Genomic DNA, 27,918 nt, shown 5'->3' on the forward strand with positions numbered 1-27,918 from the left:
CTGGTGATAAGTCTTGTGTTACATGTTGGGCCTGCGAGCGCAGACCCAACATGTAACACTAGTCTCATGTATCTGTGAGCCGGCCTGGGTCTCTACACTGTAGCTTACTTTTGATTTTCCCTTGTTGATGCTCATAATAAATATATTAATTGTATAATTAAACCTAAAGATGAGCATATCATTTGAAATGGTACAGTTTCACTTTAGTTAGTGAAGTAAAATCACTTGCGTTTAGTGGTAAATTAATATGTAGCACTGATAAAGTGGTGTTCCTTACTGTTCAATCACTAGGTTACTAATACTGAATGAAACAGGATAACTAAACACTCTGGTGAGTCCACACACACTCATTCCCAAACATTCTGAAAATACAACCCTTGCTGCAGCCCTGAGTCTTAGCTGGGGTGCATTGTGGCCTAAATTGAATGGTCACTTCACTCATAAACAAGCCATAAAATAAAAGGCACATGCAAATATCAGTACTCATGGCTCCTGATAGTTTAAAAGGTGAACATTTGCCTGTTTAAATCATAAGAACTGTCACTATACAGAAATGTGCTTCTGAATGTGGACGATGTGTCTTCTGACTTTGTAATGCAGTTGTGCTTCTGTTGAGTGATGTAAACAACCAATCGATCTACACTCTTCAAACATCAAAATTGATCATTTGATTTTGTTTATGACACAGCACAGGTGAGTTTTCCCACCTTCTCCTCTTTGTAACTTCACACGATCTTTCTGTTTTCATATTTTGGACATGATTTTGGAGTCCACCTTCGCTGTAGCAATTGACCGCAAAATAAAGCTACCGCAAATGTACAACTCTACATCCGGTCTTAAAACAGGAAGTCAGCATTTTCTCGTGCACAGGGTCTATTGGTTTTGAAAAAACCCTTTCAGACTCCTAATTACCTCTTGGTAGGTTAAAACAGCTCCACACGCCAGGTGACTGGTCAGTCATGAAAATAACAGCGTGCTGCTTGTCTACAGACTAAAATGTCCACTTGATAGCATTAGCTGGTCTTTCTACAAACTCACACACACAGTGGACACCACACCTACCCGCCAAATCCCACCCTTCTACCTGAAAGTCTCACCAGATTAGCAAGCGCCACCAGAGCTTTAGAACATGCCAAATAAAATAAATGAAATAATAAAATGTAAATAAGTAGGCTGAGTCTAAGCAACACACATTATACATATACATATTTATATTCCGAAACTCTTCCAAACTCTTCCACTTAAAGTGTAAAAAATACAACTAGATAATAAGATGGAAGTCAAAGTCTAGCAAAAGCTGATCGTTAGCAAACATAAAATTAATATTTGAATTGACTGATCAGCTAAATTTAGCAGTAATATTGTATTTGTGGTAAAGCAGTTTATAGCATCATGATTATTATTAGTTTTGCACTTTTGGATAGTTTTGTGAAATATGAATTTGGTCCAAATTTATACCCCGTTTTGTGCACAGACACAGAAGTAATGGCCCTATTATTCATTAATGGAATATGAGCTATTGGTGCTTTTAGCTAATTCAGATTTCAGAACTTTATTTGCGGTGTGATCAGGATGGTTGGAGGCTGAATATTCATCATAAGCTGTTATAAAAGCACCAAGTATGACTTAAGTCATCAGATTATTTTTTAAGTGTTTGTTTCATAATTCTGACGGTATCTGCAGATATTTCAAAGATGAATACTTTATCACACACACACACACACACACACAATCAGAGACTTGTGGATGTTGTAAATAAAACATTTATTATTTAAAGACACACTTGAAAGTGTATTAGCAGTTAGACCAATGAGCTTCCAGAATTACAAGCGAACCATATACATATACAGCTTATACAGGAAGCCTTTAATCAGAGACTCGTACTTAAGTGTTTTTACTTATTCTGAATATTTTTCATGTTCTTCACCAGCGAAGGAATCCATATTAGTATTTTATCTCTGCTGGTCATTTAATGTGGGGGAGAAAATACAAAATAAAGGAACTTTTTGCTATAACTATCTTTTTGCATGTATTCTTTATAAAACTGGGTTCCTGAAAAAGTAAATAAAATATTTGAACTTATTGTGTCAAAGTCAGTGAGTCCCCGTAAACTTTTATCATAACTCTGTTAATCTGCCACAATAACACAAAGCTTTACACAAGATGTCAAAGACATACAGAAACAAGAAATATAGATAAAATATTTATACATACTGTACATAAGTGTACAGAAGCCAAGAAAGGCTGTGATGCTGTGAATTTTTTAATGCTGTTATTTTAGAATAACTTTAATAACTCACTTGTCTGTATCAGAAAGAATTGCCACAACATTTGTAAACCAATTGTAAAGCGCTTATAAAGAATAATTTCCGCTCGTAGGAATGAGTAATGATAAAAGAGTGGAAAACACAAGCCGCTGTTTGTCTGATGTTCCTGTTGCACCACAAAGCCGCAAAAATGATTCACCATAGGGGTGAAAATAACACCTCTGCTTATCTGAGTGCAAGGATAAACACACAATTTTACTTTCTGTTTTGATGAGATGGAAAACTAGGGTTGACAGAATAAACCCATTCATGTGTCTTAATTCAATTTATTTTATGATTAGTCGCCTTTATGGATTAACGATACATGAAAAGTGGCGTCATGATTCCTGATAGAAAACCAAGAGGAAAATAGATCTTTACAGAAATAATAACGCATTATCAACAATTTACACTCCTCTGTATTTTAATAAGCATATTCAAAACAGCCAAAAGAAATGTCCTCCTGTAGTTTGCTTGAAGCTCATGTTGTCTAATAAGCAAAGAGTAAACAACCTTTTTTTTCTTGGTATAAAAAGTAGTCATTACCACAAGAAAACGACCTTTGTTATCTCAGGCTAACTTGTTATCATGACATAACAGCATTAAAAGATTATTTTAAAAGCACAGTGATTCAAGACTTCTGTGGGACTACGCAAAGCATACTGTAAAGAATATTTAAAACAGTTCACATTTAACATCCGCATTCAACATCCACACACAGAAAGTATTATCACACTCACTCGATAACAGTTTGAAGGTGTAAAAAAACTCGCTCGCACTCAAAACTCCACATGGTTTAAATCATATTAATACAGTGCATTAAGTATTAGAGTTAGTTCAGTTACTCTGTCTGTATAAAATGCCACCTTTTGTTTATGTTAAAATGCTTTTAGTAACATTACTAAACATATATGTACTCCAACGAACACAATGAGACGTCTGGATAAAAGAGCTCATTTTTCACGTAGTGATGTTGGTACTGCCCTTTAAAATCCCTCATTAAAATACTACAGTTCCAGTTCTCGTTACCTGTTGCAGGTATTTATTTATCTTTACAAAAAAGCAAAACCAGTACTGTGAATCAACACATCCAACCTTCAGCTTCACTGCAAAACTACTCTCAAGCCAGAATTGCCTCAGCATTTTTCTTCTTAGATAAAATGTTTTTAAAAATCCTAAATAATCCTTAACTTTGATGATTTTTGTTACAGATTGATTTTTTATCTGCTGCCCTGAGGACTGTGCTACAAAGTAAGATTTCATCTTATCCAGGTTAATCTTGGGTTTTCTGTACGATGTAGGTGGTTCATTTCTTACATGAAAATCCAGTGTTTTTAGTTTTTTCAATAACGCAGTAATTTAATGCATTACTGTAATCCAATAATTGCATTACAGTTAACATTTGTTGTATGTATATTTATGTTGTTGCTTTCATTGCAAAAGTAAGGGAGGTGGATCCAAAGAAAAAACATGGAACAAAAGTTTTGTCTTCTTCTTACACACATGTGCTATAATCAGCTGATTTCAGTTTGTGTGCTGGAGGAAGAAGAAAAAAGTGATGGTAAAGTGCAAACAGCTTCTGGGAAAGAAACGGCTGCATTATGTTACTAACACAACTTCATCTGCACAGGCAGCATGCTAACACTAAGCTAGCCAAGAGCCAGAGTGATGATAAAGCAGAGTGAAGCTAACCCCAGCCCAGCAGCCAGACCCTGAACTTTAACAGATAACAAACTGCTGAGAAGTAAGACTGAAGCCTCTGTTTCTACCTGTTCATGTTTCTAAAGTAGAATCACTGTGGCGACGACTTTGAAGTCTCTGGTTTTCATCTTTCATCTGCTTTGTTTTCATAAGTAAAAACGAAATAAATGATCGTGTGTGTGTGTCCTCATTGGGATATTGATTTGTGTTGATGTGTGGGACTGTAGACTCAGATTTATATTCTTAAATGGTAATTATGGGACACTGCTTTTCAGGTCATTTCATGGAGTAACAATAAGTAATCTCAGCAGTATAATGAATAACTTTCAACCTGATATCACACCAAAGCTTTGCCAGCAAATTTATTATCTCCCTCTGCTAGTAATGCAACCTTTGCATGCATGTCCATTTACTGCTTCGGAAAAGGAAAAGCATGAAATTGACACTTTGACCAACGTGTCTATTGCATGCTTTACTGTGATATTCTGTTTGGCAATTAAGTAATGTACTGAATTACTTTTAAGAAAAGTAATGAGTAATGCATGACTTCTTTTTAGTGTCCGGTGCTGCAAACCTAATTCGCTGACCAATCAGTTCTCCAGAAAATAGCGTCACCATTCCTGGAAGATTCCGCAGACAGTAGAAAGATTCTGCTCAGACAGTAGGAGGGTCTAAAGGTTTTTTTTATACTGTCTAAAATCTCTTTTTTCCCTGATGAGCATCATTCTCCTGTGTCTTAATGACAGAGCTTTGATATTGATAAGTCTTTTAATTCACAGAGTTGGCCTTTTCTGCTGGCTTTCTTTCCTGGATTCAAATAGGCTAAACTTTATTAATATATCATCTCTTCTTTTCCAGTCTTACTGACCAAAGCACTCACATGCATTCATACATACATACATGCATTTTAATATTAAACCACTGTTCAGGACCCTCCCACCCCCAACACACACACACACGCACACACACACACACACACACACACTGACACTGCTGATTTCTCTGCAGCAGCTGTGTTACATTCAGCCTGTATTATTGTTGCCTTTCAAATGGACATGTAGGAGAAACCCTGGGTTAATTTAGCAAGTTGATAACCAGCTTCATGTGACCACTTGACTGCCATTATTAGGGTAAGTGAATCTAGACAATGGAAAGATGCTGAGGGTATATTGAACTTGCTTTAAAGTTCATGGCTCATCTCGTTCAATTTTCTCTAAAAAATACGGTGTAGACACTAATTTGTTGACATCATTGAAAATACAAAATCTTTTAGCATGCTGTCGATTTGTATAAGTCAGGTTTGTAACTTGATATTCGAACTCTGAAAGGCTGTAAACATCTTCTTTGTTTGTTCTGGTATACAGCCTTGTGGTTAAAGAGTGTGTCTGGTTTTCATGCGCAGTCTTAACACCCAGGTGTTCAGTTTCCTGCCACGTACTTTAGAATAACTCATGCATTGGCAGTTTAGGCTTCTTCATGAGAATGTGGTCGCTTCTTCTTTGTTCCTATCTTTGCCTGATCTTGGTTTCACATCAACTTTCAGAACCTCTTCTTTCACTCCCTTTCACACATTACTAATTCGAACACTCAGTGGGCTGCTGTCCCGAATACGCCCTCTCTGGCGGCCCTTCTCCTCCCCCCTGTAGCTCTCCTCCAGTCTCATCTTTTCCAAGTCCGTTCCGTCTTCCTTGCCCTTACGTTGACGGGACCCCTGCGACTGCACGTCTGGTGGCAGGCCCTGCTTGAAAAGGGGTGGAGTTTTGGTTTTTGCCACTTTGTCAAAAAAGGCAAAATCAGCCACGTATTTTCCTGACGTGGACAGGGAGACGACAGGGGGGAACTCGTAGCCCCAGAGGATCTCGTCGGGAAGGTAGGATGTTCGAACCTGGCATGTGGCGGAGGTTGGCTCAACCGTGGCACTCATGATCACCAACAGCTCAAAGTCAGCCAGTTCTGGGTCTGTCCAGCCACCACCTAGAACCAGAAGAGTATCGAGGTGACTGGTTTCTGATGCTTTAGCCCATTAATAAAAAAAACATACAATTTGATACAGAAACACATAATTCTTCTGTTAATGCATAAAAGTTTTTATATGATGCAGCATTGATTACAAGTCACATAAGTATGAAAGGAAGAGGCAGGAGAGAAAACAGTTGTTGAGATATAAGTGTGAAACGTGGTCTAGACCAGTTTCTCTCACATGTCAAAGTGGGTAAAAAGGTTTGCTTGAATAATTTGCATTCATATGTAGGTTGGTTATTGTTGCTGTTGCATATTGACTTATGTGTTTGTCTATGAAAACAGGTAAAAAAAAAACCTTTTCATTTCCAGAGTTATTGTTATCTTCATGTAGCCACACACAGCGTAGTGCAAACCCGCCTTATATATTAAAAAATAAAAAATATTCCGGCTTTTCTTACAAATCTGCCTCCATCATGAGGCAACAGGCCTTCCTCCATATGAGGAAATGTAAACTACAATAAAAACCACTGTAGAATCTTGTGAGTTGGTGTGAAAAGCAGAAACACTAAACACTATCCACTGTTAACATCAGAGCACAGTTTATTTAAACTCATGTCCACAGACATGCAGTCTTGGGCCCTGGAAGTGGAAAAAAACTCCACTCATCTACGCCCAGCAAAGTACAATACATTTGTAACCTAAGCACAAACACTGCAGATTGTGTCTTATTTACTTGAACTTGCTAACACACAATACAAACGCCTTCTGTTGAGAGTGCTTGAAGAAATTAACACTCATTCGGAAGTGCCTTTAGCACTACTTAGAACAAAGGGCAAAGCTGCAGCCTCTTGCGGTGGAAAATGAGTGTTACAAACACACACACCCACACACACACACACACACACACACACACACACACACACACACACAAACATGCACAGAACTGCTTCACAGACTTAAATATACAGAACTTAAGGAAAAATTATCAGCAAAAACTTTTAGCACATTTTCACAAACAGTGACTGTTCACTGAAAACTCATCACTTATGACTTTCCATTGTCAAAAGCACTCAACACAGTCTCTTACACACACAAATAATGAAATAACTCATTTCTGAAATGTCAGTAAGCCTGCAGAGTAAGCACTGCTGCATAGTCACAGACAGGTGGAACGTACTTTAGAAGCACACACAAAATATACTTTATACTCATCATCGGTGCACGACCTCAGCACCCAAACAAGCAAACACCTGCATCAACAGGCCTCACTCAGAATACACTCACTCATCTGTGTAAACATGTCTTCCCCTCACCCAGACCCACAATCACTCCCACCACGGCAACAACACCACATTTCGCAACCACTGATACACACGGGATTCTCTCTGTTGGCCTTTTTACAGGCGGAGCAAAGGCCTCATCTGCATGTAGTGATCTTTCAAGCACGCCTCTAGATATCTGCACTGTTTGCATTTCAGCTGAGAGGCCTGCTCACCACAAGATATGCATTTTTTTTCTGAGTACAGTTCCCTCTCAGTAATTTGATGTATTATTGTGAGGTAAGATATTTAAGAAAGTGTAAGAATTGTTGAGATCCTTGTTCATCATTTCCAAGTCCTTCTGACTTTTAGATGCATGGTTAAATTATCAATGCTGCAGTTGTGTCAGTGAGGTGGACGGGGAACACAGTCGAGAGGATGGCAGTCACATTGTGCAAGTATTTCATTATTTACCTGGGAACTCAACACTATGAAGCACCTGCACCTCTGCATAGCACTGATGACGAGAGCTGTGGAGGAGGAGAACGATGTAGTGCTACATTTCTGAAGCCCTCACTGTTAGCTTTTAGCTAACGTCTCACTGTGAGCAAAACCAAGAAGCTTCTTCCAATTAAAGGATGGAGGCGGGGCTACCAAGGCGGGGCTACCAATATCAACTCGACTCAAATGTATTCTTTTGAAAATACAGTTTATAGTATAAAACTTTATGCCCCCATGACAATTTCTAAATCTGTCACTCTAAGGAGTTACTTCTCTCATTATGTAATGCTGTAATATAACAGATTACTTTTTTTTAGTAGCTGTAATTTTGTGGTGTAACCAGTTTCTTATAAAAGTATGTCTTTCGCAGCTGACGAGCACTTTAAAGTTTCACAATCCCCAAGATTATTGTAAGCAAAGACTTTCACTACACAATTCAGTGCAAGCCTTTTTTTAGTTTCTGTGCATGGAGTTTTCAGTGATGACGTGGTTAAGGTGTGCTTCTCTGTCTCAGCAGTTGGAGAGCCAGAGTATTCTGCCCTGCTGCTCCAACTGTGGAGAAACAGTTTTTTTTTTGCACTTGAAGCCAAATTCCCATAGATCCCATAAGGAGGCATTCACTGCTGAACTTCCATAAGTGTTCTGTGTCCATGAAGTATGCATGAGAGGTATTCATGCATGCATTCACAATCGTTAGAAGCAGTTGTATACTTTCTGTACGTCAGTGTGTAAAGGGTTAACAACTGAAAAACAGATCAGTGACGTGAAATATGACAGTTTTTCCATTACTAAGAAAAACTCAAAACAAGTTAAATATTGAACTGAAAGATAAAATGTTTTCGGGGTGTTTTATTACTCATGCAGGAGGTTACATCAGTGTGTAGATGATATGACACACAATGATACAGATCTGGAGTCTTTAAGATGGATTTAGTGCTTGTACTGCTGTAGGCTTCGTGGTCATGAAAGCTTGCTTCAATAAGTTTTTCTTGCAAATGCAAATTATTTTTTAGTTTAGAGGAAGTGAAAATGAAACATAATTACAGTAGAAATATTTTAGAAACTTGTCAAAAGCTTGTTTAAAATTAAACCTTATGGAGTATATACAAATAACAAACTGAGTCCGCATTTTCAATACCCACATTTGAGCCGGCACACTTATGAGAAGTCAGGAAATTAGTCGAGCACAATATTCAACAACTAGAACCAATTTTTCTGTTCAGGAATGGAAGTAAATAACTTTAACTAGGTTTCTTAATCCAAAATAGTGATGTGCTTTACTATTCTTTCTGCTTTTTTGTAGAACAGTCCATTTGAAAATTCATACATAACAGTAATAATTTTAGCATTAAAAATATGATTTTAATTAAAGAGATTTCACCAACAGGTGGATTAACCATTATAGAAACAAAAACAATTAATAATATTAATATTTGTTTACATATACATGTATATATGTATATATAGAGTCATTTTTAGTACGATTCCATCAGGCCTGAGTTCCTGTAAATGGATCTGTGCAGGCTTCGTGTCAGCACTCCAGACTGTACAGTATTGTGCTCTAATGAGGGGTGTCTCTGGCAGTCTCTCTCACACACATTCCAGCCAGAGAAATCTTCTCTCATAGAGCCAAACAAGCCAAACACTGGACACCGAGAGGCAGCCAAGCACGCAGCACATGATCGTAAATACCAACACACCTACATGCACATTGAGTATGTATGTGCATACAGTAAAACTTCTGTCAATGATATACATTTCATACAAAGCAAATGTAAATAAACAACCCATTTCATACAATATGATATCTTTATTTTTTGTCATTAAGTGGTTGCTGAGAATAAGACTGAGAAATGAGAAATAACACAACGGTTGTCACATTCTAAGACTTGTCAACACTTAATGTTAATATTGAGAGAATCCTTTTAGACAACAGGATTAACAGATGTGTGTTTTGAATTGAAAATATTCCGATGCGTATTTCAGTTTCCTTTCTCCATGAACTGAAAGAAACAAATTGCTTAATGCAGAAGACTCAGATGCTTCTGTCTGCTAATGTCCCTATAAAATATATTTTCTTGAAATTAAAAGTTTGTTTCATGCATTTAGACATACATTTTGGCAAGAAAAGGCCATCTGCAAAAAAAAATTACAAAAGAAATAAAAATCTGTGTTTACCCAGTACGAACACCTTTCTCTGTGTTCTGCAGCACATCCACATCTTTTGCATGGTACTCGTATTTTTTTCTGTTTACATGTAACATGTTACAGTTCATCAGAATCGCACTGCACTATTCAACATGCTATAAATTTCATACAGTACAGCATCAAGCAGATAAGCTTTTATTAGACCCTAATAAAAGACGTGTCCACCATATAAAAAGCCTCAGGATCTGAAAAATGGTGCCAGTTGGAAAAAGCCCTAAACCTGCATTCTTACAAAAGTCCAGCTGCATAGAAGTCTTTGGAAAATAAAGCAACTGCTGACTTTACTTATTTATTTATTGCTGTGTTCATTGTTCTGCTGAATTTATTTATTTGTTGTCAATCTAGTTTAAAATCATCTGAATACAACAATGATGTCAATTTTGTTAATTATGATCCCATGTAGAGTGAAACTATTAGCTGAAACAGAGTATTTCTTAAGCGATGACTGTCTGTGATTTACCCAGGAGTTTCCCAGTAGTCGATCGGATCAGCTCCATGCTTGGTTAATTTTCAGTTTTAACAAAAGACACATGGAAGAGCGGGGTTTTTCAACTTAATCGTTTAAATAAGTAATAAGTTTTTGTTACAGTTTTTTTTTCACTAACCAAAAAAAGTACCTTTGGCTTATTGTCACACTGAATAATAAAAGTGTCTTTCTAAGTAAGCCATGGCTTTGTGAGCTACGGTGATGACTAAGAGCCAAACTGAGGCTTTAAAACAGTCAACCATAAACTAATTGATGAGGTCACGGTGCCCACTTTCATTAGTATTTACAGTACATGGATCCCTATTTAATGTACAGTGGTCATATGATGTGTAAAGGAATCATAGCTGTAAACTGACAAACGACAATTATCTGTTGACTTATTCATCACATCCTTCCACATCATTCTGACTCGAGCTGGGATTTACCTTTTGCTGCCCAGGCTCTGAGGGGGCTGTTGTCATCAATGATGTGGTAGAAAGTGAGAGGGATGATGAGGAAGGGGCTTTCGCTGGACGTGTCCACCTGGAAAGGCACATTTCTCTGGTCCAGCCGCACCGTCTCCCCCTCCTTTGTCAGGGACGTCTGAAGCAACTTCCCCGTCACCTGGGAGCCAAGATGCAGTGAGTAAATGTAGCCATGAGGTTGGAGAAGGCATCCTGTAACCAGAAGGCCCCAGGTTTAATACCTGCACTGGCCATCATCTCCATGTCCTTGAGCAAGGCACTGATGCGTATCATTCACTTTATTTGTCACCAGCAAGCTTTTCCTCAGCAAAGCAAATATTCAGATAACAGGAAAACGTTTTATAGACATGAAGCGACTCATAATGAAAAACACACTTTCCAGGAACTAAACATAAATAGTAACTCCAAACAGTTACAGGAAGAAGGCTTTCATATATTACAAAAGGATATTTTAAGCAGCAATAATCAGTTTGTAGGTGCTGCTGCATTACCTGGCAACCTAACAGCAGGCTTTTACGCATGTTGGCCACTCGAATCATGAGGCACGGCCGTCCCTCGTGATTCGACACGACAGCGTGTTGGCTGAACTTCACCGTCTCTCCTCTCTTTTTGGGACGAGCAACCTGGAAGGCGAGAAAAGCAAAGTCGAAGCTGTTGTCGATATTCGGCAACCATTTATCAGGCTTCTTATTTCAGTTTTTGAAACAAAATAACCCGAACATGTTGAAAAAGAAAACATTGAAGGAGGAAATTACAAGATCATGTTGACAAGACAGACTGTTGAATTTTTAGACCACACGCAGGAGGAAGCAGCTGCGAGAAACCTCATTATGATAGATATGAGTGCTGATATACTGTAATACCAACACGCAGCGTGACATTTCTTGATAAGGATACTGATTGCTGTAATGATACTGTGAAGAAAACATATGAGGGCAAAAGATAGAGGTACGTGTAGCAACCCCCTCAGCTGACGGGAAAATGTGTCAAAAGATACTTAAAAGGAACAGTGATAACAATGTAACCCACATGTTTTAAAAATACATGTTTAAGATGCTGAACAAAGAATCCAACATTGAAGGCAGACAGCAAGAAGAAATGGTTTAAGTAAGCTACTTTGTATTTACAGTGGTTCCTCGCTATAACACAGTTCACCTTTTGCGGCCTCACTGTTTCGGGGATTTTTTTTTTTTGGTGCAATTTTGCATGCTTTTTTAATTTATTTATTTTTTTAAATAAAACAAAATTGCGTCCTGATTGGCTGTAGACCAGCCAATCATGACTGGTCTCATGCCGTGTCTCCTGTACAGTCCAGAATGCGTTCAGCATTCTGAAGTGCTGCACTGTACATTTGTAAGTTTTCTCCCCAACAAACACAATAATGTCGACCAAACGTTTGGCACCGTCAAAGGCAACCATGGGTGCCTTTGGTTTCATTCTATAATACTGGATTTATTTTTCTACGAAGGTTTGAACTTTGAGAGTGTTTAAACAAGAGAGAAAAGCGTGAAAATGTTCATGCCTGTCTGAGAAAAGTGTATAAAGTGTGTAGTGAGGAGTTTTACAGCCTGAAAACATCTATAATAATTGTAAGAAATAAAGTTGGCTACTTTGCGGATTTCACCTATCGGGGGTTATTTTTAGAACGTAACTCCTGTGATAAACGAGGGACCACTGTATGTACATACATAATGCTATGTACACGAAAGGACAAGATGCAGTTATTTGACTTAATTTGTTCTCTTTCACAACTTTTCTGATGATCAAATTTGGCGTTTCTGAAATTTCTTCTAAACTTAAAACTACCTTTGCGAGGAAGGTGCCGGTGATGAAGATCTCCATCACCATCGTGACGACCAGCTGGAAGATGAGAAGGACAATCGCTACAGGACACTCCTCTGTGATGCACCTGAAGCCGAAGCCAATCGTGGTTTGGGATTCCAGAGAGAAGAGGAAGGCCCCTGTCAGGGTCTTCACCTCCATTACACACGGCGTGTGGTTGGAGGGGGGATCAAACTCTGTGAGAATGTAGGCAGAAAGGAAGATCTGCAAATCACTTACAGGATAACTACATTGTTCCTTTTCTCAGCCTTCACTGTCCTGCCTTTGTCATGCTTTCTTCATTGTTTACCCATTTACAGAAAGGTGTGAGCGTACTGCTAAGGCAGTAATGTAAAGGATTATAACATTTTAAAAACTATAAAATGTAACAATTCACAAAATATAGAATATCTGAAGTGATTTGTCCAATAGCAAAACGATGTTCTGCTGAGTGCTGTACTTTGGAGTGTACTACTTATCTAAATACTGATGCAGTTTCTGTTGTTGTTGTTGTTTTTGTGATTCAAGAGATTCAAGATTCTTTATTTGTCACATGCATGGTTATACAGGTATAACACGCAGTGAAATGTGACCTGATACACTCCTCGACTGTGCAACGAAAAAGAGAGAGACAGAACTTTATATACAGTGAATGAGTATATACAAAGAGGACATGTGTGGTTCTCGTTACAACACAAAATAAACAGAAAATGGCTTGAAACACATGAGAAAGAGACCAAATGTTGGCTTGGTCTTCAAACTTGTTTCAAGCTGTTGGGTTCTTACCATAACAAGCGACGGGTAAAGGATACAGTGACATCCCTGCAAACCTGCACCAGAAACTGAAGAGAACCCTCAAACAAAATATGTGGGAATGCCCTAATAAGATCTTCTTGATTAACACTCTTAATTTCTTTTTTCAGCTCATGTCAGTTAAACACTTCATTATAGTATAATATTGACCATGTGTGAAATCTTAGTTTAGGTTTTACTGCTATGTGGTCAAAAGCCTGAGAATTAAACTGCAAATTGCAATGTTGGCTACAGATGCAAAGTCTGTGTTTTCCCTCATTTCATTACAATCCACCTGATAGTCACTGATCTATTACACTTAAAATTAAAAATGTCAACATCATGGTGGCACGGGAGAAAAATGAAAGGGATTACCAGATGTTTATTTCATGGAAATCTATCGAATAGTAACTAACTAAGCCCTCGGGGCTAGAGACCTCTTAGCAATGATCTGACAACCACTCACGAGGGAAAAATGTGTCTTGTCAATCAGTTGCAAGTGGTTGCTAGAGGTTGCTGGCTAACGCTGAGTGAGCAAAGCTCATTCTTTCCTTGTCATTCCTTCGGTCAGTGGCAGATTGACACAGTAACTCACAGTTTGCATGAAAGGTCCGCACATGTCTGCAGACACTAATCAGTCTACTCTCTGTGCAGCATTGAAATGTAAAAACTGTGAGACACAAACTAGAAAGGGTGAACACTTATCTTCAGAGTAAAAGATGTGCTTTACTGCTGCAGTCATCACATTTCAAATAGCACAGCTTTAACTCTGCGGGTGAACTGTTTCCGTTTCTGGTTTGTGTTGCACTTTTCACAGTTTCACTACCAGTGTTATCAGCAACTTGCACAAGTTTGCAGTCACGTCAGCGTCTGTCACGCAGGTTCTGATTGCAGCACTGTCAGCAACCTCTAAAATTAACTCATCAAAATACGCAATTTAGTGACCGGGGGTTGCTGGGTTGATTGGTTTCTGATTGGTTTCTATGATCAGTTTCTATGCTTGCGTGAATGTGGCTTTAGCAACTGATTGGACTGCTACCAGCCTCGAAAAACCACTGTTCGGTTAATGCAAATTTTTCCCTTGGAACTGGTGGCATCAACATAGTTGGTAATCAGTCTCTAGGTCTGTGTGACTAAGACTTTAATGAAATTGCCAACTACTACTACTGCAACACTACTGCTGATGAAATGTTGTATGCAGTGGTTAAATAATTATTTGATCACCCACTGAATATGTAAATTTGTTCACTTTCAAAGAAATGAAAAGTCTCTAATTTTATGGTGGATGCATTTTATAGGAGAGAGACAGAAATTACCTAAAAGTTAAGAATTGATTTGCATGCAACTGAATGAAATAAGTAGTGGATCCCAATCGAAACGTGACTTGGTAAACGTACTTGGTGGGGAATCCCTTGTTGGCAAGTAGAGCACTAAGACATTTCCTGTAGCTGGTTACAAGGTTTGCGCAAATCTCCGGGGTTTTTTGCCCATTTCTATTCAGAGAAACTCTCTAAATCCTTTAGCGTATCTCAGCTGCCGCTTGAAGGAAAGCATCTGTGTGTGTCCAAGTAAACTTTTTCTCGCAGGTTGACGTTCTTACACAGGAACCAGCAGAGTGTTTTCAAATGCACTGTTGACCTCGGAGGAAAAGCAGCATTGTGGAATTGACACACTCTTCACTAGTCGGGACAGTTACAAAGCTTTCCTCGTTATGAATGAGCGATACTTTTTTATTAAACATTTGAACATGATTCAACACAAACTCTCGTAGAGGAGATAAAGTCAGAGAGATACATGTTTTGAAACGACAAGGATCAGGTGCATCTAGTACACCTAGAGCGGCCGCTAAAAAACGATATACAAGCAGAGCTCAGCAGTCAGCGCAACAAATTCTGGATCCATGCCGTGTCTGATGTGAAACCACCTTCATGCTGCATAGTGTGACTCATTGCAGTGGTCCCGGTTCAACACTGATTTTGTGTTAAAGTAATACTAAAGTAATAATGGTATTTCTGACCACTGGTATACCACAACTGTATCCTTTCAACAGCTACCAAAAGTTAAAGGACCTAGCTTGTATGAGCCTTATGGAATATTTATATAAAGATCCTCCAGCTTCAAACTGTATTACCCTTCAAGGACCTGCAGCTCAGTAAAGCATCGCTCCGACAGCCAAACCAATCTGTTCTCTGATTGGATAGTTCAATTTGTGATTGACATGACATTGACCTATCAGCTGAAAGGAAGAAAAATAGGGTCAAAATTCGTACTTGTAACTTGAAACTTGAGTGCAGAGTTTCACAGGGATTTTTTTTGCTGTGTGCACACACAAATCTTTTTTTACACACACATTAATTCTTTTTACACATACAAATCCTGATTTACAAGTACAAAATATTTATGACCACAATTCAAGCCCATAGATTGAGGTCTGGAGACTGTCTAGGCCACTCCACGACTTTAATGTGCGTCTTCTTTAGCCAGTCTCTTATTGTGTTGGCAGTCTGCTTGTCATTGTTGTGCTAGAAGACCTGTCAACAACTCATCTTCAGTGTTCTGACTGAGGAAAGGAAGTGAAGTAGGTCCTCTAGGAAAAGCTTGACATCGGTGGTGGTGTTGTTTTCGCTTCCTCAATACACAGCATGTCACAGTAACTCAAGTTGCTATGAAACTGATGCCAAAGAGCTCGATTTTGGTTTCATCTGACCACAGAACTTTCTCCCAAGCCTGAATCCTTTAGATTTTTCCTTGAACCTTCTTGAACAGAGGAACGTCACTACAAGATTGCTATCCATTACAGCATTGTGTGTTACCAATCGTGTCCTTAATGACTAGACATGCCAGCCTGTTTGGCATTCCAGACCAAGGGCAATTGATGGTCGTTTCTTCCATTTCTAAGTAATGAAACCAACAACTGTCACCTTCTCACCAAGTTTCTTGCTGATGGTCTTGTAGCCCATTCCAGCCTCACGCAAGTCTACAGTCTTATTCCCAATGTGCTTTGACTGGTTAGTGCTCCCCATGGTGATGGAGAGACAGGAATCAGAGAAATTTGTTTTGTGGACAGGTGTGCTTTATATACATAAGGAGTTGGATCGGGAATATCTTTGATTGGTTGATTCATTGATGGAAACCTGTGTGCCACATCAGCACACTGGCAATCTTTGTGAGGCAGAATTTTACGTGGCTTGTAGTGAATCAAATACTTATTTCACACATCGATATGTAATCAGTTTCTAACTTTTATGTACTGTGATCTTCTGTCTCTGTCCATTAAAATGAAACTTATTATTTCCCCCATTGAGGCACTTTCCCTTTACGACATGAGTTATTCAGTATGACAGTTTGCTTCTTTTGAATTAATGATTTCGATTTTTGTGTCATTTAAAGGCCAATTAAAATCTTTTCTGCTTTTACTTTGTAGTTTTCTTTCCCCTCTCGTTTGACTCTCCACTGTCGACCCTTCTTCATGCTTACCTAGTAGGTCTCCATGCACCATGGCCACCAGATACCAAAGTACTCCAAACACGAACCAGGTCCCCGCAAAGGTAGCCGAGAAGAGGAACAACTTGTAGCGCCATTGCATGTCCAGGAAAGTCGTCCAGAGGTCACGGAGGTACAGCGCCCCTCTTCCACTTACATGCTCAATGCGTACATTGCTCCGCCCATCTTTAGAAAGGACACGCCGCCGCCTTCGCAGAGCACTTGGACCTCCAGATGCAGCTCCTCCCACTCCTGCATGACCGCCAGTTCCATCTGTGGGGGTCAGCAGGGGCTTGGTGATGTCAGTCTGCGTCTGAGAATGGCAAACTTTCTGAGGGGAGGTGCCTTCAGAGGAAGGCGGTGTGGCTGAGGTCATGACCAAAGCTACATGGTATTGGAGAAAGAAAGAGGACACAGCAAGAGGTAAGGACACAAGGAAAGGTGTGCAAAAGAAGTATGAAGGAAAAGAAAGGAAAGGATAGTAAGGAATAAAGGGGAATTGGTTGGATGGGCAGTAAAATAAAATGAACAGCGGGTGTTTTAAAATGAAAGAGTGAAGGACGTAAGAAAAAGAGAATTCGATAAGCACGTGAAAAAGAAAGATGACAGAGTGGAACATTTAGGAGGAGAGGAGAAGAAGAAGACAGGCATTAAAGGCACATTTTCAGCTGGACAGTTGCTAGCTATCCACGGCGGTCCATTTAAGACCCCTTTATTCTTTCACTGAAGGCACAGCTGCCCTTTCACATTAAAAGCATGAAAGCACAGGCTCTTTCACATGTTGGTTGCACTAGACAGCTGCTGAATGCACCAGTGACCTTTTTTTATATAAAAGAAAAAGAGGTCTTTAAACTTGAGCCACGGATGTGAACACCCTGTTCAGTTTTTCTAAAAGCAGTTTTCACTCCTTCTTAATGTGTTTTTACTTTAAGACTGACATTAGTTGTGAAGCATTTGCAGCACATGACAAACTGCCCTCTTGCACATGTACTTTGTAAATAACACTAGGGTTTGAAGAGTAAAGCCAACACAGAAGGCCCAAAAACTGCAGTGTCTTGAATATTTTTAGTGAAATATTAGTAGCAAAACTGTTAATGCTGTGGTCACCAGCTAGGAGTTACCTCCACTGCTCTGAATGACTACCCCCCCCCCCTCCCCCCAACCCCCTTTGTAGTGTTGGTGCTTTTTAGAGTAATTTTCAATCCAAAACTCTGATGAGTAATATGGGTTGCTGTGTGGTTGATTTTACTTTCCAACTTTCCAAGAAGTTCAATCTACAGTTTTACTAAATGAAAGTCTAGCATGCTATTGGTGAAGATCACTGTAAAGATAAAGCCGAGGTTTCAAAACTGGAGTTTCTGTTGGATGGTGTTACAGTGGCTAAATCTAGCTTTTTTAAATAGCCTGCTGTTATCAGTGCTACTAGTATTAGTGGCTAATTTAGGTGACAGGGATCTAGCGAGGGATGTGCAGTGGCGGTTTTTGATACGGGCGACATGGACGGTTGCCCAGGGCGGCATTGTGGTGGGGGCGGCATCACAAGCATCAGCAAAAAAGTTACTCCTACTCATGCTGCCCCGACATCAGGCCAGCGCATTTTGGGGATGGCATAGGCACAGATCGGTTTTCTATCTGCTTCCAAATAGAGCACATTTCCTTCATAATGTTGTAAATCCAAGCCCATTATGTATTCATGATTTGAATCCTGGGTTGTGCGAAATCGCAGAAATAGAGCCTAGACAAAGTGAATCTGTGAACTAAGGTGTAGGTTATGTTGTGGTGATCCTCGGGTTGGGGGATTTGTGTTCATACTGGAGTTCAAAATTAAGACCAATGGAAGATGGACAAGAAAAGTTCAAAGCCATCAGGTGCTCAGTTTAGGAAAAAGAGAAAAGAAGAGGAGGAGAAACGAGCAAAAGATACAGGTAAGCAGATGTGTCATTGGATAATGGCAGGTCATCCTGAAACAATCAGAATCAGAACACTTTATTAATCCCTAAGGAAATTATGTGGGTTACAGTTGCTTCAAGAAGAAATGGTAACAGTAACAGTAACAAACTAAACTCCAAACAATACATTATGTTACAGATTTTACACATTTAAGAAATAGCACTATTATATACAGATCACTCAATTATAAATATCAAGGATTAACAGAGGTGATTATAAATAAATATCAAGAAAAAGTGCTAGAGGGAGTGTTCGCCCAGGGCGCCAAACAGGCTAGGACCGCCACTGGCAGAGTGTGTAGTAGAAGCTAGGGAAGTGTAGCTGCTCTGGTATTAGCGAAAAAATAGAGGTTTGCATGTAAGTTAATGCTGCTTTAGCAGGTGATGAGCTGACTTGCTAGTCAGAGATGTTTAAATGTCTACCATAGAAAAATAAAAAGTAAACATAAGAAATAACTACAGTATATCAGTGGACAAAGTTACATGTATGCATTTTGTTGATATTTTTGCTCCTGTTTCAACACAATAATGATCTAATGCACAAATCCAGTTCCAAAAAAATGATTTTAAGAGTTTGGAAGACTCTGATGGGCTTGTAAGTAAATCCAACACCTTCTGGCGATGAACTGGAAAGCCAGCTGGAGGTCAGGTCTTTCTGATACTGCTGTGGAGGACTGACAACAAATCCCTGCAGCCAGGCTCCAAAATGTGATGAAAAGACTCACTCATCATAGCAGCATATTAAAGCCTATGGCTTAATATCCAAAGCTACAACTTCATCATTGAACTAGAGAGTTTGTCACATGCATGTGCGTGACTGGCAATACCCTGTTACGGTACAATAAGTGATGGTTTAAGTGGTTCTCATAGTGTCAATGGTATATTAACTAAAAGGCCTGCCACCCCACCTCTGGCTGCCATGGACACTTATTGTCACTTTATTGATTCCCTCCTGTGCTCTCAACAACCTCACCCTCATCTGGGCTGCACTCTTTCTTTCTACACATCCTTCTTTTTCCTTTCTTCCCTCTTCTTGCGCTCGCTGTTTACTAAACAGCCCTTTTGTCTCAAACTGCCTCTGCTTTCCGGAGCAAATATAACAAAACCATAAACAAAAACAACACAAACAAAGGCCTAAGGATCGAGGCAATCTGATACACACTGTCCTTTCCTGTCCTTCCTGACCCCTGTCTCCCCTCTCTCCATGCTCAGCTCACACTGAGTGAATGAATAGAGATCTGTGTTGAAGTCTGCACTGCTATGAATACTAAGATGTGGACGGGAGCAAGAGGGGAGGAAGGCATGGTCTGGGGCGGGCACATGTGATTGGCCTTGTCCATCTCCAGCTGAACTCTGAACCCTACAGAAAGCCTGCCTACACATACAGTAAATGCACACTTGTGCTTTGGATATATATTGAGCAGTTAGCGTTAGTAACACAACCCCAGCTGTTGTTCAAAGGAATGTGTGGTTTGCAAAAACAACACAGTCCAAAAAAAACATGCATCACCTAAAACTAATTTAAAGGATAAGGCCTTCTTTATTCCGTATATTCAATTTTACTGTCCTGAAATATCACAAAAATACTAGAATTTAGCAAGAAACTAGTCCCTGTCTTAGCAAGCCTGCTCGTTTCAACTGAGGACACTGTTTTAGCTGTTAAGTAAAAGGTTATTTTATTAACTTGGGGAAAAGACAACAAAGTGGCAACACAATATTGGCATATAGTAACCTTAAGCAGACACAGAACAGCATTATTGTTTCTTTTTTATCATGTTTAAGTTCACGTGGTAATTATAAGTCCAACATTCTGTCTTATTTTAGCTCATTTTACACTCCAACAGCTCAAAAGAGAAATATTTCTACTGTGCTCTCCAGTTATATTTGTCTGCCATTTATAATAAACAAATAAAGCAAAGAACACGTGAAATATGGGTAATTTAATTATAATAAAGAATCAGGATCTGTTTTTTAGGCTATTTTAAAACAGCCACGGGGCGATTGTGGCTCAAGAGTTGGGAGTTCATCTTGTAATCGGAAAGTTGCCGGTTCGAGCCCCTTTTCCAACAGTCTCAGTCATTGTGTCCTTGGGCAAGACACTTTACCCACTGCCTACTGGTGGTGGTCAGAGGGCCCGGAAAACACATCCATTTTAAAAATTACTACTTTAAGGGAAAAAAAGAAGGATATTTTGAGTATTATGGCAGCAACAAGTCTTAAAAACGTTAGGATAGAGGAAGGGACGTGTTTAACTGTGTCACATCCATTCTTCTTTCAACTGACACTTCTACTATGAAGACACATTGTTGTGCAGTTTGATTTGGTTTACAATGTTTTTGCTATCATTTACAAGGCTTTTGTTCAAATAGATCTCATCTGGATAGAAGCATGTGTCACTTTAAAACCTGCTACACCTTTCAGTATGATGGTGCCTATACAGATGTGCAAGTTGCAAATAGATACTAGTACACTGCCATACCAAACAATGCAGCACACAGAGTGCTGGTGATATGCTGGATCGTCACTCTTCTCTTTAGTATGGAGAATGTTGTCAATGATTTCCAAAAAGAAATTTTAAATTTCAGTTTATCTGACAACAGAAGAGTTTTCTACTTTGCCTCAGTCCATTTTTAAGATGGCACAGTGAACCGTGTTCACAGTCAGTGGTTTCTGGAAGTGTTTCTGAGTCCATGCAGGGATTTCCATCACAGAATCATTTGTTTTTAATGCAACATCCTGTATTAATTTCTGGCATCTGGCATTAAATTGAATCTTTTGACAATAATATGTACTGTAGTTGATTTGGTATTCATAAAATTGTAGTCTAGGGAACATTATCCTGAATTTGTTCTACAATGTGTAGATGCAGCTTTTGCAGATTGGTGAACCTCTGCCCATTTTTCACTTCTGAGAAACTCTGACTCTCCAAGATGCTCTTTTCACACCCACTCGTTTTGCAGACCTGTTGCCAGCCCAGTGTTCTACTGTGAATAAACTAGGGCATTATGAGATCTGCAAATCATTTAATTCTGTTCTTAGTTGCATTTTACACAGCATCCGAATCTTTTCACATTCACGTTTGTAAAATATTATTTCAAAGTTGTGCACTGTACAAAAACCTGTGCTAGTGCATTTGTTTGGGCACTATTTTCTTCTGTGGATGAATTCTTAATGTCAAGCATTGCTTTTACTTTGACTTTATAATTGCTGGACAACAGTTGAGATTTATCACAAAGATCTCCTCATGAGCGTTATTGATAAGAAAAACTTTAAATTTCAACAACACTTGGTCTGTCAGTATAGTCTTAGACATAAAGAAATTTATTGTTTGCTATTTTTAAGCATCCATAGATGGGCACTTCTCTATAAACAAATAATAAATAAAGACATACTAAAGCAAACTGTAATAAAAGCCAAAATGTCTGTTTACAATTTCATTTTCATCAAATGTCTCTTTAGAGGGTAAGAATACCAATGTTAGCTGAGCTAAAGCAAATATCCCTCCTGCTGACAGTAAGACTGATGGATTCCCACACTTTCAACATGACTTATTGGATGACCACTCAAGGTTAGGATCTCTTCCTCTGTGTCCTGCCCTTCAGCCCTCTCCTCCCCTCTGTCCTGTGTGCACAAGAATCCTTTGTTTTTGCGGAGATGAAAGGGACAAAAGCCACCATTGAAAAATACGACTGAGTGAGTGAACGAGAGAGCAAGTTAGACGGGGGGAAAGGAGAGGAGAACTGAGCACTGAAGTGTGTGTGTGTTGTGTGTCTTTGCGAATGTGTTTGATGGTGTGCGAGTATGCAGTGTTTGACACTGTGAGGGGGCCGAGATGGGGCGGGGTAAGAGAGAGAATAATTAGTTTTGAGGGGAGGATGGAGAGAAAGTTGGACATCTGATGACAAAAAGAGTGAAAGAGGAAGAGAGAGAGAGATATGGATGGTGGGGGGAAAAGAGGAAGGAATAAGATGGAGGGAAGGTGGAGGAAGCAGATCGCTGACAAAAGAGCGTCATTAGTATTCCAGAGGCGAGAGTAATCCCTTCTACTCAGGGCCTCCATCCAGGGTCCACAATCATAAAGAACCCACAGCAGCCAGTACGCTGCACTGAAAAGAGTCTATACAGCACAGCTTGAATGGCTGCGACCACTGGCCACACCACAGCGGCCTGTGCACTGGACTGAAAGGACAATCTAAGCATCAACAATGTGCCAAGAGGGCATCTGCTCAGGCCAAACAAGACAAACTTTCTGGACCTCACACTACCATGCAAATGAGCTGCTGTTGTCTCATGGCTGAAGTTCAGACACTAAAGCTTTTGCAGACTCGAGCTGTTCTTTGTATGTGAAAACTTTATTTAAACTATTGCAAAAGGCATATTTATAAAAGATGAATCTATTTAGAGGGTTTGGGAATAATTAGTGGGAACCTTGACTAAGTAGCACACATTAGTAAAGTTACAGTGTGTAACATATTTCACTGCTACATGTCAGTAGATTGCAGTCAACTGAAGTCTCCCAATTCAAGTGCATAATTCTAGCTATGGTTGCAGCTATGGGACGAACATGTTTTATTCAGCCAAGAGAGACAAAACTAGCATTAAATTGGGGCATGATTGAAATACCGCTTGCACTGTATTCCACCCCAGAGTTTTTCCCTAACTGTGGAAGGCTGTTGGGCCGCTGTTGACCTCAGCTGTCAATGCCAGGTGGGAAGCATCTGCCATTATTTACTTGTGAAGGGATGAGTTGATTAGTCAGTGAAACTCACTTCTGACCAATTACAAATGCTCTCATAGCTGGACTGGCCATCGGGCATACCGATTTGCCCGGTGGACCGATGGTGATTTTTCATTTTTATGGGTTTTGGGTTTTTTTAGTTTTTTTCCCGTAACGGTATAAACAATGAAAGGTGGTGGATTGGCCAGATGCTGGGAGATGTGTAAAAATAACTCAGTTGTTTGGTGGTGGCTATTGCGGAGCTTCCACAGATTCAGTAACATTAGCAAGTGGTGGAGGCCAGCAGATGCAACACGCTGGCAGGTGGATGACGGAAAGGCAGGAGGAGCAGAGACCCGAGGCGGTGAACTGAACTTCAGGTAAGAAGTTATGACCTGCAGTCTATCTGGGTCAGATATAAATCAGGTTTAGGTGTAGTTTATTTTCGTTATGCTGACTTTTTACAGTCAGTTACAATAACTCGTACTGCGTGCTAGCTAGCATGACGGAGTTTCTATACTGCTGGGCGGGTGCTATGATGTTATTGATGTTGAACTTGTTTTATCTTATTTTATTTATAAGGTTAGTTATTAGAGTTTCCAACCATCCCGTAAAAAACGGAATCGTCTCGTATTCAGAGAAAATATTACACGTTTCGTATTGAGGTGAAAAGGAGCACAGTTTGTCCCGGACTTCAGCTACAATGAAAAAGACACAAAGCTGGAGTTATTCTGTGTCTTTGCTGCACAGCTGCCTCTTCTTCTCTCATTCTCTCCCCCTCCCTCCCCTGTTTCTACTTCAATCATGAAACTGATCAATGATCAGCTGATCGGCTTTTCTCTCTTGTTTGTTTATCGCTCACTTTGCGCCAGAAAGAAGAAACCGGCGGATGTCGTGCTAAACAACAGCAGCACCATGTCTCACCTCTAGTCTTCTCTGTCTTAATTTCAGGTTTTCACCATGTGTTGTAGATAGTTCAGGAGGTTAACTCGACCAAGCAGTCTACTTTCGGGTACTGTTTAGAGTACCAGAATAGGGAGGATGGTGTAGGTTTAAGTTTATTAGACTGATGCATATATACCAACAAGACAGTGTACATCACTGTGACAACAGCGTTTGTTTTCATTCAAAGGCTTTATGGTTTTTCCTATAATACCTGGTGGGCCGGTCTCTAGTCAAAATGCCCGGGCCGATTGTTTGTCCCAGTCCAGCCCTGGATGCTAAGATGAGTTGCTGAGTATGTGCTGAACTGTCGTAATTTTTACTGTTTTGTTTCCGCTGTTAGCTGTTGTTAGCCTTTATTAGCTCCGTTTGCCAGCGTTAGCTATCTTTGAAGTGAATGTACATTGTTGGACATGGATGCTTAGCAAATAAATTCTCATATGATTTGATAATGTAATCAAACACTTTATCAGAGGCAAAGTATGATTTTAAGGACACTTGAGCCTAGCATTCACTAACATAGCATTAGCTTGTAACCTGCTGTTGATGTTTAGCTGGCTTATTGGCAGCTGTCTGGAGACAGGAGGGTTGAATGTCTGATAATTATTATTTGTGACAATAAATAATTATTTGTGTCTTAGAGCCCTGACAAGTCAGGAGATCATGCTTGTGGTGAAGTGGAAGAGGGTGACATTTTATCAAGATGCTGGTGGTGTTGTCGCTTTCCTTCACATTTTATTTCTTTGGGGAAGGGGATTCTTTCTCTGATGATAATCCATAGATATGATCCATAATGTCATAAGTCTGAAGGTGCAGACATGAATAGATGTCCCTTCATGGCTCATAAACACCTTCAACTCATCTTCTCCTCTGCCTTTGGAGTTCTACATATCCTTTCTCCCTATTAACTAACCTATAAAATTACAGACTATACCTTTAAATGTATAATTTGCAACCAATTGCTTAATGTTTGATATGTGACATGCAGTTTGTTTACAAGTAAATAATATTATTATTCAGAATGTACTAAAGCTTGTGCATCTGAAGCTGCTGGAGTTCATTCAGTGCATGCACCTCCGGCAGTACATTTCCCCATTAAATGCAACTCCATATGAGTGTCATAATAAACTATAGACATCATTTTCTGCTATTTTAACTTGAACTTACATAATGTTCAGATTGTTTGTATTTCTACACCTATAAAATGTGATTTACATTTATTCACATTTTAAAAAAAGGAAGTAAACAGTGTCTACAGTGACCAGACGTATTTCTCAAAATAGCATCAGACTGTACCAGACTACATCTAAATCCACCATGAAACAATTCACTTTCACTTCCGTCTCCAAGAGTCAGTGACTGGAGAGTTACGACGCTGGCCCATATTAAACAATGGCGAGCGGCTGTTGGCCACAGGGGAATTACTCAGGAGTGACTTTTACCATCTTCTTCTAAGTCAGCAGTAGCCAAAGCTACTATAAATCTGATATAAATCTGATATAAATCTGAATGGCTGCTTCTGGGGATTTCTCAATGAGAAGAAGTGATTCATTTGACCAGATATTTCCAGCAAAGATTTTCTGTAGAGTAGTGAAACAGAACCACACCTGTTGTTTCCTCTGTGGTTTGTAGAGCTCTTTGTTAGTAATGTATGTCTGTGGTACAGTGCCAACAATCTTCGACTTCCGATACATCCAGCTCCAAAATTAAGTATTCGATGACTAAGTCAGGCTTGTTTTTTGGAAACTTTTGTAACTTCACAGCTACATGAACTCTGTGTCACAGTGCACAGATTTAGAAGTGGAAACTCGTCCATTGCTACACACCACTCATACCCCTCTGCACTGTAAACACAACACAGCCGCTGCAACAAAACTCAGCACCAGTTTCCCTCAAGCCTATAGAAAAAAGTTCAAAGACTAAACTGCAGGATTTCTCATGTTTATAATATAGCAAGAAAAAGTGACTATTCCAAGATTTAACATATGTCAGCTACATTAACCACAAATATCAAAACAATACAAAACTTAACCTTATAATCATGTCTTGGTGAGTGGAAACAGCTACAGAATATACATTTTAGAATAGTTTTTCAGATTGTTTATGCGCTTCCTTTAAGAATATTTGCATTTCTTACCTTTCCCTTGACTTTTCACTTTGCCCACAGCTTGGAAATTTTAAAAATGTACTTAATTTCACTTTCCACCAAACATGTGGGAAGAGGTGAAAGTTATCTGCCTTCCAAAACAGGTGTGAAATTTCAGGGTGCTGAACAAATAGCACTTGTTGACACGTTTCGCATGTTTCACCTCATCTCGTTGTTTTCCTAGTTTTCTTTCACAGTCCTCCTATGTTGCTGACATCCTATATTTCTAAAAAATAAATAAATACATTAAAAAAAGATTAAAAGAAAGAGAAAGAAAGAAAAACTCACTGAGAAAAACATGAAAGCCGTCAGAGGAGAGGAGAGGCCTGGATGAGGAGTCCCAGCGGTCAGTCAGTGTACCGCAGCAGCACGCTGGCACTGGCAGTACCGGTTCCGGCTCACTGTTGCTGGATCATTATGTAATCGGATGAGCACAGTCTGCCTCTCCTTGCATGTGAAGCCTTCTGTGTCCCCACAGGGACAAGTTAAAGAAGCTTGCGCTGTCCACTCCTCCAGGGTCCACCCAGCATGCCTCTCTATATAAACCCAAAACTATTCAGACGGACGCTGCTTCACAACATTTTTAATTCATTAATTCAACTCCCCTCCCAGCTTCTCCTCCTACCCTCCCTCTCACTGTCTCTCCCTGACTGTACGCTATAAATGGGACTCTTTGTTGCAAGGCCTCCTCCGCTGTTTCAGCCTTTGTCAACTTTCTCATGTAAATGTTCGATGGTCATAAGATACAAGCCTGGAAGTTGTCGCACTGAAACAGAGGTATTTACAAATCAAAGGCAAGAAAAGAAAAAAACGAAAAACTTGGCTTCTTGCAGTTTTGCGTTGGCCAGTGTGCGGTGAATGGATATTGTCGGTGCATCTCTGTGAGGCTGTGCCATGCCCGCCTGCAAAGAGGAGGACTTTGGTAGTGTAACGGCGAGTACGCACGGTCCTACTGTGAATGGATGGCACGAGATGGCCAGGAAGTAACTGCTATTACAGTCAAACTCTGGCCCTGTGGTAGATGGATGTCTAATGCTTCTCTTTGATGTAAGGGGAAATGTGCAGGAGTGTAAATTAGTATTACCGGTATGTAGGTCTACACTTTTTCTCACAGACCTTTCACTTGGGAAGATTGAACTCTGTGCTCCATTACATGTCTTTTGTCAACTTGTCTTCTTTT

At 39.6% G+C, this 27,918-nt stretch overlaps 1 protein-coding gene across 2 annotated transcripts; it reads right to left on the reverse strand.

The window, feature by feature from the left end:
- Nucleotides 1-1,747: 1,747 nt before the first annotated feature.
- On the reverse strand, nucleotides 1,748-27,341 carry kcnj10a (potassium inwardly rectifying channel subfamily J member 10a). 2 transcript variants are annotated; one of them, XM_085265580.1, is made up of 6 exons: nucleotides 27,027-27,341; nucleotides 16,979-17,368; nucleotides 12,695-12,906; nucleotides 11,380-11,511; nucleotides 10,850-11,027; nucleotides 1,748-5,981 (listed from the first exon to the last, which is right to left on the reverse strand). In XM_085265580.1, the coding sequence occupies exons 2-6, from the start codon at nucleotides 17,358-17,360 to the stop codon at nucleotides 5,572-5,574; spliced, it is 1,314 nt and encodes a 437-aa protein (XP_085121706.1). In that variant the 5' UTR covers nucleotides 17,361-17,368; nucleotides 27,027-27,341; the 3' UTR covers nucleotides 1,748-5,571. The 2 variants fall into 2 exon arrangements, with proteins under 2 accessions (XP_085121706.1, XP_085121713.1); XM_085265587.1 differs by lacking the exon at nucleotides 27,027-27,341 and adding an exon at nucleotides 26,730-27,020.
- Nucleotides 27,342-27,918: the final 577 nt, after the last annotated feature.

The sequence above is a fragment of the Mchenga conophoros genome, linkage group LG3, assembly GCF_057382185.1.
Source record: "Mchenga conophoros isolate Kocher_MC1m ecotype Shallow Benthic linkage group LG3, M_conophoros_male_GT1.1, whole genome shotgun sequence".
Classification (NCBI taxonomy): domain Eukaryota; kingdom Metazoa; phylum Chordata; class Actinopteri; order Cichliformes; family Cichlidae; genus Mchenga; species Mchenga conophoros.